The following is a 15,267-nucleotide window of genomic DNA, read 5'->3' as shown; positions in this document are numbered from 1 at the left end:
TTTAAAATTAAAATTTATTTAGCAAATTAACGGAAGGTAAGGAGATAAGAGCCTTGTATTTGAAATCTCGCTCCAAAGCTTCATATGAAGTGCCTGTATTTCTTTTTTTTTTTTTTAAAGTTAGTCACACCATTCTGTAGGGTTTTTTTTTAAGATTTATTTATTTTATGTACATGAATACACTGTCACTGTCTTCAGACACACCAGAAGAGGGCATCAGATCCCATTACAGATGGCTGTGAGCCACCATGTGGTTGCTGGGATTGAACTCAGGACCTCTGGAAGAGCAGCTAGTGCTCTTAACCACTGAGCCATCTCTCCAGCCCCCACGAAGTGCCTGTATTTCAAGGGCAGACAAATAGTTGGATATTTTCACATTTCCCTTCTACTTGTTAACCAAGAAACAAACAAACAAAAAAAAAGCATACCACACTAGCTTTCTATTTTAATATAGATACCATGCTCAATTAGAACACAAATGTGAATACAGTTTTAAATAGTAGGAAGCTTTAAATGTGAAATAGGTGGCCTGTTAAACAACCAAATAAAAAGATAACTAGGCCAATGATTGGTCTTAGACAGCATTACAAAGAGTTATTGACCAATGGCCTGGGGCCAGTCAAAATATACCTCTGAAGGCTGAGAACCAAAGTTCAATCCCTAGAATCCAAATAAAGGTTTAAGGAGAAAGAGGTCCAACTCCACAAAGCTGTCTCCTGGCCTCTACACACACGCCCTGGCATGTCTCCACCCCCAACATATCTTACATGCACACACAAGCGCACGCACACGCCTACACACACATACACACACACATACACACACAAACACACACACACATACACACACATACACACACATACACACTCACACATACACACACACATATACACACACATACACACTCACACACATACACACACACATACACACACACATACACACACACACACACCCCACATCAGGGAGTTCCTGGCTAGTCACCAAGATAGCAACAGGCTCATGAGAACAACTGTCCATACTGATTATTTCTCCATATGTTTTACATTGAAATAGAGTGCAAAATTCAGATCTTCAAAGCAGTAAATTTGTAACGAATATAAGACAGGGCTGACATGTTTGCTATGTTACAGCTTAGCTATGTTTTTGAGGCATGGCTTCAATGGAGATACTCACAGGGCATCCTTAAAGCACACAATGGATCCATCTCTTCAACAATGATGAGAGAAGTATATAATTGTTTTACACTGGCCTCAGGAAACTTGAAATACTATCAATTGATTATAGCATAAACTCAGTCCTCAGAAAAAGACAGGCAGCCCGTGTGATACCATGAATGATGGTATTGGTACTGACCACTGATGGTTCCTTTGCAGTCCACTGCAGCTCTTCAGGGCTGGCATTTTCTGGATCATATACCCATATGGTAATAATCTACAAAAAAAAAAAAAACAAAAAAAAAACAGAAGAGGCACAAATTGGGCTTCGAGGGTTATAAAAAAGAGAGAAAAAACTAAGTTAGGAGCGGGTGGGGTAGAGAGTATATCTTGGAATAGTTAAAGGATTGAGTGCAAACAAAATATATTATATGAATATATAATTATCAAAGAATTAAAATATATGAATAAAACTCCTCCAGTTTCATTTATTGTCAGGGCAAAAATCACTCAAAATGTTCTTAACTCAAGTTTTCATTATTGGTATTGGAGAATTAAGTGGTTAAGAGCACTGGATGTTCAGAGAGACTTGGGTTCAATTCCCAGCACCTACATTGTGGCTCACGATTATCTCTAACTCCAGTTTCAAAGGATCCAATGTCCTCTGTTGCCTCTACAGGAACCAGAGGAGGAAATGTATGTGGAGATTCATAAAAGTAAAGTATGCATACGTGTAAAAAAGAAGTAAAAAAGTTTTCATTATTTTGTATTTTAAAATGTCAAAAGCAGTGTTTGCAGTTTTAATAACTGGAACAATACAAAGGTCCATGAAGTTCTGTATCTTAGGAACCGAGGACAACGTTCTGTGCTAGTGATCAGGAATCTTTCCATCTGTAAACAGACATGGCAGCCTTCCTCCACACCCCACAATGTTTTACAGTAACTTATCCCTCATATCTCACATATATGGGATTTCAACAGAGACAGATGGCTTTGAGGGTTGTTCTGCTTTGGTTTTTTTGTAGACAGGGTTTCTGTTTTCTTATTTTTTTCTTGAATAATTTATTTACACAGGCAAAAGCAAATTATTTTTTATATTTTTTAACAAGATTTTATTTATCTTATGTATGTGAGTACACATCACTATCATCAGACACACCAGAAGAGGGCATCAGATCCCATTACAGATGGTTGTAACCCACCATGTGGTTGCTGGGAATTGAACTCAGGACCTCTGGAAGAGCAGTCAGTGCTCTTAACCACTGAGCCATCTCTCAGGCCCAGCAAATTATATTTAAAATAGAATGACAACAATAAAATCCTTCTTCTTCCCATCATCCAGTTCCCACGAGTCTACAGGTAACCAACTAGTCATTGCCTCTGTTTCTGTAAATTCTGAAAACCTTTGTATAGAATCAGCAAAGATAACATCTTTCCTACTTTTAATACAAACATGCTTCATAATGTTCCTGCAAAAAACCAGTCAATCAGGTCTAGGCAGTTTATCAATGTTATGCTTTCCCGCCGGATGACTATAGGGTGGCTCAAGTTGAAAACGCTAACTAGGAAACTTGATTCCAGGGATCACCCCAGCCTGAAAACACACACACACACACAGACACACAGACACACACACACACAGACACACACACACAGACACACACACACAGACACACACAGACACACACACAGACACACACACACCACACACACACAGACACACACACACACACACACAGACAGACACACAGACACACACATAGACACACAGACACACACAGACACACAGACATGTGCACACACACAGACACAGACACACACACAGACACAGACACACACAGACACAGACACACACACACAGACATGCGCACACACACACACACAGACACAGACACACACAGACACAGACACACACACAGACACACACACACAGACACACACAGACACACACACAGACACACACACACACACAGACACAGACACACACAGACACACACAGACACACACACACAGACACACACACAGACACAGACACACACACACAGACACAGACACACACACAGACACACACACAGACACATATACACACAGACACACACGCAGACACTCACAGACACAGACACACGCACACACACAGACACACACACAGGCACACACACACAGACACAGACACAGACACACACACAGACACACACACAACAGAGACACACACACAGACACACACACAGACACACACACAGACACAGACACACACACACAGACACACACACCAGACACACACACACAGACACACACACAGACACACAGGCACACACACACAGACAGACACACACAGACACACACACAGACACAGACACACACAGACACACACACAGACACAGACACACACAGACACAGACACACACAGACACACACAGACACACACAGACACACACACACAGACACAGACACACACACAGACACTCACACACACAGACACACACACAGACACATATACACACAGACACACACGCAGACACTCACAGACACAGACACACGCACACACACAGACACACACACAGGCACACACACACAGACACAGACACAGACACACACACACAGACACACACACAACAGAGACACACACACAGACACACACACAGACACACACACACAGACACAGACACACACACACAGACACACACACACACCAGACACACACACACAGACACACACACAGACACACAGGCACACACACACAGACACAGACACACACAGACACACACACAGACACAGACACACACAGACACACACACACACATACACACACAGACACACACAGACACACACACACAGACACACACACAGACACATACACACACAGACACACACACAGACACACACACAGACACTCACAGACACAGACACACGCACACACACAGACACACACGCACACAACAGAGACACACACAGACACACACACACAACAGAGACACACACACACAGACACACACACACACAGACACACACACAGACACACACAGACACACACACAGACACACACAGACATACACACGCACACACACACATGCACACACAGACACACAGGCACACACACACAGACACACAGACACTCACAGACACAGACACACGCACACACACAGACACACACAGAGACACACGCACACAACAGAGACACACACACAGACACACACACACACAGACACACACACACACAGACACACACACACAGACACACAGACACACAGACACACACACACACACAGACACACACGCACACACACACCAGACACACACACACAACAGAGACACACACACACAGACACACACACACAGACACACACACACAGAGACACAGAGACACAGAGACACAGACACACACACACACACACACACACACACACACACACACACACACACACAGTCTTCTCGTTAGCGCCACATTCTGATTTTCCAAGCTACTGCACAGCAGTTTAGCTCGTGGCTCTTGCACAGCACTGTGTGAGAGCTCATTCCCCCTCTCCTTCCACCTCCATCCTGTGCTGTTCATTTGGAATGGTATTTTGGTGTGGTTTTGCTCTGTTTTTGTCTTAAGACAAAATGCGAGGGCCCCTCCCTGTGTTCAAGGTCCACTGTCACTGCCCGTGCATGTCTCCTTCTAAGCTGTTGTTAGGATGGGGAGGATTGTCCTTGTCCTTCTATATATGCCTGGAGGGCCTCATTATTTCGTTCCAAATACTTTGTAATTTTCATTTGACTTCTTTCATGACCCATGAACACATGTACTTAAAATCTCCATCATATGGGGATTGTAGAGATCTTAGCGGTTAAGAGGACCAACTGCTCTACCAGAGGCCAGCTTTAATGCACCCACTTGGAGATTTGCAGCCATCTATTACTCCAGGGGAATGGGCGCCCTCTTCTGGCTTCCACAGGCCCTGCATGTGCATGGTGCACATACAGACCTGCAGGCAAACACCCACATCTGAAAAATAAGATGGAGATAACCCCAGCATTCTCGAAGTGGAGGCAGGAGAATTGTAAGTCCAAGGCCAGCTTGGGTTGCCTAGGGAGTGAGGAAAACAAAATAAAATTGAATTTGACAAAGATTTTTTAAAGGCCTGGTAGTTACAGACTACATGGCCCATTGTCTTAGTCCTTTGTCGAAGTCTACAGTCCGCTGAATGCTCTGCGTGTTTGCAATGGGGGCACGGTATGCTATATTAACTACAGTGTTTTCAGTGGTTATTATATTAAATGTGTTCATTGCATTGGAGTATTTGCTGACTCCTGGGAGTTATTTTAGTCACATCTGAGCTAGTTACTGACGTGGTCTGACCTTCCGGCGCGTCTCTTAGCTGTGCTGGCTGTTCTGTCGTGGTGAGTTGAGCTGGAGGCTCCCCTTACTTGCTTTTGTCATGGTTCTTAAATATGGGAATGAAGTCTTTCTGTCTGGAAAATATTGGGGAAAGTCCCTAAGTACTGTGATGATATTTTGTATGTTTTATTTTGATGATATTCTAGGTGATGCTGACAGATTCCTGGGATGTATAATACCAACATAGCATAGCACATTATTGGTTTATATCTTCTAGACACATATTTTAAATTTGTATTTATTCTTGTGCGTTTGTGTCTGTGTTTGTTGTGTGTTGTGTGTGTGATATATCCAGTTGGCGGTTGTTGTATGTCATGGTGTACGTGTGGAGAAAAGAGGATAATTGTGTGGAATTGCCTCTCTCCTTCCTCACTTAGGTAGGTTTTGGGATTGGTCACCAGGCTTCTTCTGGTAGAGGGTTTTTGTCGCTGTTTTATTCCAAAGTTTTGAACATTGGAATGTTTTGAAATGTCAAGGTTTAGAACTGTGTCTGGTTTTAGATTTTAGAATTTTGCTGGATTTATAAACCGGATAAGGGACTTTATATAATGTTTTAAAACAAGCTGCAATGACACAAAACTGAGGGTAGGAACTTGTGCTGCTGCTATTATGCAGCCAACACACAGATGAAGACAAGATTGACATTAGGAATTCATAACCTGCTGGGGCATCATTAACATCAGTTGTTTTTTTTTAAAGGTTAGCAAGAACTCCAATGAAATCATCTGTCGCAGGAACCTTTCAAAGTATTAGTAAATTTTCTTCCCAATGTCTTTAATTGAATTTGGGCTCCCCAAAGCTCTGCTTTTGTTTTGTTTCATTGTTTTTGTTTTGTTTTGTTTTGGGTTTTTTTTGTTTTTGTTTTTGTTTTTTTTTGTTTTTGTTTTTGTTTTTTTTTGTTTTTGTTTTTGTTTTTTTTTGTTTTTTTGTAGCCCTGGATGTCCCCTAACTTGCTCTGTAGAACAGGCTGGCCTTGAACTCAGAGATCTCCCTGTCTCTGCTTCCTGAGTGCTGGGATGAGAGGAGTGTAACACCAGTGCCCAGCATAGAAAATCTAGACTTATAAAGGGCATGAGAAGGGGAATCAAGAGAGGAGTGAGGCAGAGAAAAAGGAGAGAGAGAAGAGGCTGGCCATGAGCATGTGGAGAGTTGGGGGAGGGGAATGGAGAGAGAAGGGACAGAGGGGGAAGAGGGTGAGAGTAAGAGAGGACAAAAGAGGAGCAAGAGGTTTTTGGTTTTTTGGTGTTTCTGTTTTTGATTTTTGTTTTGGTACAGTGTTTTAGCCAGTGTCTTGCCATGCTGCCCCAAACTGATTGTTCTATGTCGTAGATAGTATTTGACACCATCAGCTGCCTGAACTCACTGTGAAGCTGAAGATAACTTTGAACTCTGGACCTGGAGTGCTGAACTCTGGAGTGCGAACTTAACAGGCATGGGCCAGCTACCACACCCAAGTTAGGTGGTGCTGGGGAGTGACCTGCGTGTGCGGGCTTTGCGCTTGCCAGAAAAGTGCGCCGCCAAATAAGCCATATCTCCAGCCTTCGGAACTTAATTTCGCTTAATGTTTTTTATACAAGAGCTCACTTTGTAGCTCAGGCTGGCCTCAAATGCACGATTTTTATGATGGCTGGGCTCAGCTGCTTGATTACTCAGTGTGCAAACCATACCTAGCTCCCGCAAGGCTCTTGTATTGACTGGGTTAGATTTATCAACGGGCAGCACGTAATCAAACTAAGAACACACAATGATGATTTGTATAACCGCGACTAGCACATTACATGCTAAAGTATTTTATGAATGCTCCCTGACCCCCCAACGTCTGCAAAGAGTTTCAAAATCTCTTCTTTGTTTCAGCAGAAGACACTTGAGCAATCAATCCTTTCTGCTATTTAGGAAGGCTGCTGGAGAGAAGCCCACCCTGACTAGGCCCTCTGACAACCCAAAGGGTCTTCAAACATACTTTGAGCACTGCCACTCTATGGAACACTTATGGCAAAAGCACTTTGGGGGATTCCTGGAAACACCAATAATGAAGAGAGGCAGACCTCGGAGTAGCAACATTCGGGAGAGATGTAAAACTGACAAAGTTACCTGGCTTAAGTTGAAAAAAACGTCTCTGTGGGGAGAAAAAGGAAATACATTTTAATAAACATCATATGAAACATTTGTTGGAATGCAATATCTTCAATATGCATGTTTCTTCCTTGATCTTTGTAAAGAAATTTCCATTACTTATTGACTTCTCATTAAGGTGAGTCCGGGAAAGGTAGGGCATCACGTGGACTCTGTCCAGTGGCCTTCGCAGGAAGGGTGCTTCAGAATTTGGCACAAAACAGGCCGTTTCTCGGGCCGAGTTGCTTTCCCCGGACCACTCTGGTTTTGTTTGTTTTGCCCCCAGGAGTCACTGCACTGATTTTTGCTTTATACACATAAGCACATCTCTTGGCCAAGTGCAATTCAGTTTCATCTCGGGCGTAGACACCTTCAGCCCTGTCTGTGCTCTTTGGCTTCAGAGACCTCACTCCTAGCCAGGAAAAGTGGCCTTGCACCACAGCCTTCCTGGTGTATCTGCCTTTTAGAAGTTCTGCTTCCAGCAGGCCTCCACAGGGACCAAGATGGCTGAAAGCAAGATACATTGTGTCTAAGCCTTTGCATGTTCTCTTTAGGTTTTGGTACAGAGATAAAAAGACTTTGATAAACCAAAAACAAACCCTATGTTTCATAATGATTTACCAAAGGGCCCATTACTCATTTGTGATCATGGAGGGCCAAACTGTTTGAATATTAAATAAATATATACTACCGAGTAAAAGAAGCCAGTCTAAAACATTACATACTGTATAATTCCAACTATCATTGTAGAAAATCAGAACCTATAGGAAGAGGTAATTTTTTAAAATGTGATATCTAGGGGCCAGATAGAAGAGAAGAATGCAGCTTGTGTGGAGTGTAAGTACTTCAGGATGCTAAGAGTAGGTGGTACCAGGACGGTGGGGAGACCACCATTATGCATTTGTCTATGCTCGTGGAAAACACAGTACTAAGACTGGACTGGTAATGCAAGCCCTAGCCTTTCGGAGCGTAAACACTGATGTTGGCTTATTGATTAAAATAAATATGCCACTCTGGGAGGCCATACTGATAATGGGGCTGTGCTTGTTTATTTACAATATGAAAGAAATGAGAAGTCAGAAAAAGTAATATGATATTCACATACCTGAATAAAAATAAAATCAACAAAATTTTATTGACATGTAAAATGACCAAAAAGATGGAATTTTTTATATTATTCTTGAGTGGGAATATTCCCCATCAATTATAATATCAAGGTACAGTAAATTACAATACAAACCCTGGGACACAGGCACAATTGAGTGATAGAGCATTTGTCTACCAAATGTGGATCCCCGACTCAATCCCAAGTACCACAGAAATAAAATGAAAATAAAATCCCAACAAGGGATTTTGTAGAATTTTACAAACCAAATTCAAAGATCTACAGGGAGGAAAACAAAGATGACTGAGTGGCTGGAACCAGGTGTGGTGGCTCTGGCCTGCAATCCTGCCACTTAGGACCAGGCAGGAGAATCACGAGGTCAAAGCCACCGGGTACTACTACCACGACCTTGTGTCTAAAAATCCAGGGCTGAAGGGTGGAGCTGAATAGCAGACTGTAAAAGGCCTTAGGTTTGATCCCTGGCACTGAAAAAACAAAAAAGACAAACAGCAACAAAATAAAAACAGGGGTTTCCCAATAAAGGACGGGGGTGACAACCCAGAAAAAGAAATACTTCATAATGTTTTCCATATGTGGATCTTAGCTTGTGGGGTATGTGTGTGGTGTGTGAGTGTGGTACATGTATGAGTATGTGGTGTGTGTATTTGGGTGTGTGGTGTGTGTATGAATGTATGTATGGCATGTCTGTGTATGATTATGTGATATGTGTGTGTGGTGTGTTTATGAGTGGGTGATATATGGGTATGTGTATGTGAGCATGTAGTATGTGTGGTGTGGATATGTGTGAACGTGTGTGTATGAGTGTATGGTCTGTATGAGTGTGTGCTGTGTATATGATGTGTGTATATGGTGTGTGTGAGTGTGTGGTATATGTGGTATATGTATGGTGTATGTGAGTGTATGGTATGTGTGGTGTGTGTGTGTGTGTGTGTGTGTGTGTGTGTGTGTTGTGTCTGTGTAAAGCCTATAAAATTAGAAAGACGGTCAAGAGAGGGTTTCAAAAAGTGTGGGATGGGAGAGGTTACAAAAGGAAACGTGACGTAAAAGGGAAAAGGGGCTTTGGGGAGACCACATGAGAACGAAAAGGAGGGAACAGGAGGGCAGGGAAGAGAATCTATTAAAACCTACTTTGAAAATATCACAAAGATGGCTGCAGAGAGAGCCTAGTGCTTAGACACTGGCTGCTCTTCCAGAGGTACAGGCTTCAGTTCCCAGCACCCACAAGGTAGCTCAGGACCATTTGTAACTGCAGCCTCAGGGGATCCAGTGCCCTCTTCTGGCTTCCTCAGATACTTCACATGTATGCACAGATACACATGCAAAACAAACACGCATACACATAAAATACAAAAACAAAGTGTCATAAAGACATCTGATACCTTGTAAGTGGATCTAAAGACTAAATTGAAAACAAACCAGCAAACAAACAGTAACAAAGATAACATAGAGGCAAATAGAGAATGGCCAGCCCGGGAGGCCAGGTATATATAGAAAACTGCGCTATGAAGAAGCAGACACTATGGCACATTATTCAGTAAATTGGTATGAAAATCAATTATTTGTGTCTAAAAACAGAAGTGACTTTCTACCTTGAAGCTTGTTCCAAGAATTAATTATGAGAGGATTAAGAATATTTTTTTTCTTTTGGAGGAGGGGTTCAAGATAGGCCTCACTGTGTAGCTTTGGCTGTTCTGGATCTCACTCTGTAGACCAGGCTGGCCCCGAACTCATAGAGATCCATCTGCCTCTGCCTCTCAAGTGCTGGGATTAAAGGCATGCACCACCACTCTCTGTGCAAATTAAGAATTTTATAGAAAAAAATAAAACTTAATATAGAAGAATGTGATCTTGCAGGGAAAGAAAATTTTCTTTCTTTTCTTTTTTTGTTGAGATTTACTTATTTCATGTACATGAGTAGACTATAGCTGCCTTCAGACACCAGAAGAGGGCATCAGATCCCATTACAGATGGTTGTGAGCCACCGTGTGGTTGCTGGGATTTGAACTCAGGACCTCTGGAGGAGCAGTCAGTGCTCCTAACCACTGAGCCATCTCTCCAAACCCAGAAGTTTTTCTTGAATGGATTTTAGTAGGCAAAACTCACAAAGGAAGAATTTAAAAATTGTTTTGCAATATTAAGGACCTCTGTAAATAATATGGAGCATAAATAACAGTGTATAAAAAACTGATATATCAAATAATCTAAACACATGTTGTGTGATCATGAATTAGTAATGTAAAAAAAAGTCTTATAAACTACTATGAAAAAGAAAAATATCTTAAAAATGGAGCAGTATACTTAACAAAGAAGAGCATTTCCCAGAAGTGTACAACACACTCAATGTCGTTAGTAACTAGTTGCTTTGGTTTGAATTTGCTTGGCCCAGGGAGTGGCAATATTATTAGGTGTAGCCTTTTTTGGAGTAGGTGTTACCTCACTGGAGTGGGTGTGGCCTTGTTGGAGTGGGTGTGTCATGGTTGGAGTGGGTGTGACCTTGTTGGAGTGGGTGTGACCTTGTTGGAGTGGGTGTGACCTTGCTGGAGTGGGTGTGTCATGGTTGGAGTGGGTGGGGCCTTGTGGAGGAAGTGTGTCACTGTGAGGGTGGGCTCTGAGACCCTCCTTCTAGCTCCCCCTGAGACAGCCTATTTCTGTTTGTCTTCAGATCAGAATGTAGAACTCTAATCTCTTCCAGCACCAGGCCTGCCTGGACACTGCCATACTTCTCTGCCATGATGATAATGGACTGAACCTCAGAACCTGTAAGACAGCCCCCATAAAATGACGTCCTTTGTAAGAATTGCCTTGGTCACGGTGTCTCTTCACCATGAAACCCTGAGACACCAGTAAAGTGACATAATTTCACATCCACTGTGTAAGTTTACAAGCTAAGGTGATGGGAAATGCTTCACATGTCAGTCTCTGGGGAGCCAGTAATAGGACAGTAGCTTTCTATGTCTTGGGGCTATGGATAAAGTTGGAAGGCCTTTTTGAGGATAATCTAGAATAATGCATCTCTCTCTCTCTCTTTCCCTCTCTCTCTCTCTCTCTTTCTCTCTCTCTCTCTCTCTCTTTCTCTACACACACACACACACACACACACACGCTTTCTCCCTCCCTCTCCAGGAACTCAGCCTAGAGGCCAGCACACGCACTCTACTCCTCCTCTTTAGGTAGTTGTATTTGTGGTACATGCTTTAGAGAAACTGATATTTAGATCAGAACTCCCCAGTTACAGAATATGTACAAACAATACAAGGTCTTGTTAATAATAGTCCTATAGCAGGTCTAGGACAAATGAAGCGGCCTAGTATTCTTTGCTTCTAACAACCGTCCTAGCCTCTGATGGATCAGTAGACAGCATTCTGAGGAACAAAGCGTTGCAGGCAGGCTGCACCGCAGGGGTTCTCAACCCCCTCAGGGTCTCGCAGCAGACACCACGTTTAACAGATACTTACACTGTGATTCATAACAGCAGCAAAATTACAGTTATGAAGTAGCAAGAACAAGAAAATAATTTTATGGCTGGGGTCGCCATAACACAAGGAGCTGTGTTAGAGAGATGCAGACTTAGGGAAGTTGAAAACTGCCCCTCTAGAGTGTACATGGTCTCATCTGTACATACAGACATATGCCTAGCAGCATCACAGTGAGGAACCAAAGACTCTTACTTGAACGCAGATGGATTTAAAAAAAAAAAAAAAAACTAGAGAGGGAGGTAATTCACAGGAAAGCAAACATAATGATTTGGTTTCTTAAAAACGCAAAAGTAAAAAGAAATTGTACAATTGTATAGCTGGTGTCTTCGTTACGGCTACTGGTGCTGTAATGGAACATTATAATCAAAAGCAACTCGGGGAGGGCTATCCAACAGTTCATCATTGACGGAAGTCAGGACAGGAATGCAAATCAAACACGGCAGGAACCTGGAGGCAGGAGCCCATGCAGACACATAGCAGGGTGCTTCTTACTGACTTGTTACCCATGGTTTGGTGCTCAACCTGCTCTCTATAGAACCCATGACACCTGCCCAGGGAGGCACTGTCCACCGTGGGCTGAGCCCTGCCCCATCACTAGTTGAAAAGGAACCCCACAGCCAGATCTTGCAGAAGCATTTTCTTAGTTGAGGAGTTGAGGTTCTCTCCTTTCAGACAACTCTAGCTTGTGTAAAATTGACGTAAAACTGACAGCATGCTTGGTGACCTCTAAAAGAAAAGCAAGGATTTGCCCATCACCAAAGGATTCTATGCAGTGTCTGGGCTACTTCCTGGAGAGCACTTCTGTGTGGAGGACACAGGGCTGGTTCAGGGATGCCTGGAGGCTCATCTTGGTTAGTTTCAGCTCTTGGGGCTCAGTGTGCATAAGTGAGAATGGTAAACCATTAAGTGACTCTCTGGGTTCTTGAAGGTCTTAATTCCTTTCGCTGTAGTGAAACCACCAAATGGATGACTTTAACTTTATTTTCTCTTCGTTCCAGTGGCTGGTAAGTACATCACCAGCATAGGGTCAGCTTCACTGCCTAGAGTAGACCAAACTTCCTGGCTCACAGATGATAGTGTTTCACTCTGAATAGGGTAGGGGGTGTCTATCACAAGGCCTTAATCCTATCCATAAGGAATCCTATCACATTCTCAAAGCCCCATACCAACTACTACAATGTGGACTTGGGTGGTCCCCAAGAACCACCCCAAGAACAAGAGTTCAGGTTCATTGAGATAGATTTTCCTCTCTGGTAGCTCCCAAGATCTTCTCTTTAAAAAAAGCAGAAAGTAGCCAATTTGGACACAATGGCAGATTTAATTTCCCAACATGACTTGAAAGGGCCAGACTTGGGGTCAATCTAAGGCAGTGGGAAAGTCCCACCACAAACCTCCAAGCACAAAGACCCCTCCTTTCCAGGGAGGGCAGGGCCAGTTTAGTTCCCAGAGCAACTGCAAGCCAAACGGTCAGACAAAGCCACTGTGACTCCCAACCACTCCCCATCCCCCACTCCCAACCATCCACCCCCCCCAGAAAGTCCAGAGTGGTCCATTGACCACAAGTCAGCCTGAAGGTCGCTTCACCCCCATCAATAGTACCCTGCCTAGTTACCGACTGTTTGAATTCTGCCCCAGTTGTTTGCAAGGTACGTAACTCCCTGTTAGAGTCTGCTCAGTGTTGTCTCCCCTTGAAGAGGGATGACCTTGACATGTCCAAATGATTAAACTCCTCTTGCTTTTACATCGACCACTGCCTCCATGGGTCTCATTCAAGAGGTTCTGGAGGAGGTTCAATTCAGATCTCACAGGCTCTAACAGGAGTTTTTACTTGCAAATTTGCCCTTGTCAATTGTTCAGTGGTTTCAGAACCCATGGAAAGGAGGTCAGTGAGTGAGAAGGAGGACAGAAGCCTGGCATTTTCGTGAGTGTCAGAGACTTAAACCATGCTTCCTAGTGAGACTCTGGAGGGGTTGTTATTAAAGAGCCACAACATGAAGAAGAAGATGAGGAAGCTGCTGTCAATAACCCCGCCTTACTATAAACTCGAGTGCTCTGAGTGCTTCTGCTGAGGGTATGTGATAACTGCTAATGCAGCAAGGGAAGAGTGTGGTACAGCATTGTCACTGTACAAATCACATGAACCACATGCTATTACTATGGAAGAGGGAGGAAGGTTTCCTCTAAGAAAACAGATATAGATAAAAAGAAAGAGGTGCATTCCATTCAAGTACAAAATGTGTTCTACCTTCCTCTTGATGCTAAAGCATGTCTCTGCTCACTGAATACTTTTTACTTATTGAATACCTTTGCAGCACAATTAATCAAGTATTATCAAGCTGCTTCCTCCTTTCAGTTATGCTCACCCATTCCTGTATTAAGTGGTGACTGAAGAATGATGCAAGATGGAGACTGTGAAAACAGATGAGCTCCGTGGTCTGAGAAGCCAGGTCAAGCCTGGCACTGTCTTCCAGCACCTTTGTAGTTTGGTTCTCATATTCAACCCACACAGAGGCACATCCGTACATCCTTCTCTGTTACCTAGGGATGGTGGTTCTTACATGCCTGTCATCATCATGAAAACTGAGAGAAGGAAAATGTGTAGAAAACTCAGGCTGGGCAATGTTGGTCACTTGGTAGGCACAGGCCTGCAGAGGCGGAGGCAAGAGGATCACTGCAGGATGGAGGCCATCATGGTCTATATGCTAAGCTCAGGTTAGGCAGAGGTATACAGGGAGAGCCTATATGAAAACAGACAGATGGGGCTGGAGAGACGGCTCAGTTCTCTCAAAGAACCCGAGTTGGATTCCAGCACCCACATGGAGGCTTGTATTCCATGGGGATCCAACTCCCTCACACAGACATATGCAAGCAAAATACCAATGAACATAAAATAAAGGTAATGATAAAATAAAATGACAAGACAAAACAGATATGGAAATGCGGTAAGGGCTCGAATTGTAGATATATATATATATTTTTTGGGGGGGGGGTTCTTTTTTTCGGAGCTGGGGACCGAAC

At 43.2% G+C, this 15,267-nt stretch overlaps 1 protein-coding gene across 25 annotated transcripts in view; it reads right to left on the bottom strand.

The window, feature by feature from the left end:
- Positions 1-15,267, bottom strand: part of Catspere (catsper channel auxiliary subunit epsilon) — a 155,390-nt gene that overhangs the window by 95,755 nt on the left and 44,368 nt on the right. For 21 of the 25 annotated variants that reach the window (XR_010057299.1, XR_005492667.2, XM_039091441.2 and 18 more), the window contains 2 exons: positions 7,627-7,651; positions 1,357-1,434 (listed from right to left, as the gene is read on the bottom strand). The exons of 1 other annotated variant lie outside the window; for it this stretch is intronic. Coding sequence is in view for 20 of the 24 variants with exons in the window: in XM_039091441.2 (XP_038947369.1) it covers positions 1,357-1,434; positions 7,627-7,651 (103 nt within the window). In the remaining 4 variants the exon portion in view is untranslated. 3 more of the 25 variants (XM_039091453.2, XM_063272766.1, XM_039091445.2) reach the window with 3 other exon arrangements.

The sequence above is a fragment of the Rattus norvegicus genome, chromosome 13 (assembly GCF_036323735.1).
Source record: "Rattus norvegicus strain BN/NHsdMcwi chromosome 13, GRCr8, whole genome shotgun sequence".
In the NCBI taxonomy this organism is placed as follows: domain Eukaryota; kingdom Metazoa; phylum Chordata; class Mammalia; order Rodentia; family Muridae; genus Rattus; species Rattus norvegicus.
Note: the sequence above shows the minus strand (reverse complement) of the source record. Positions and strands in the feature narration are given on the sequence as shown.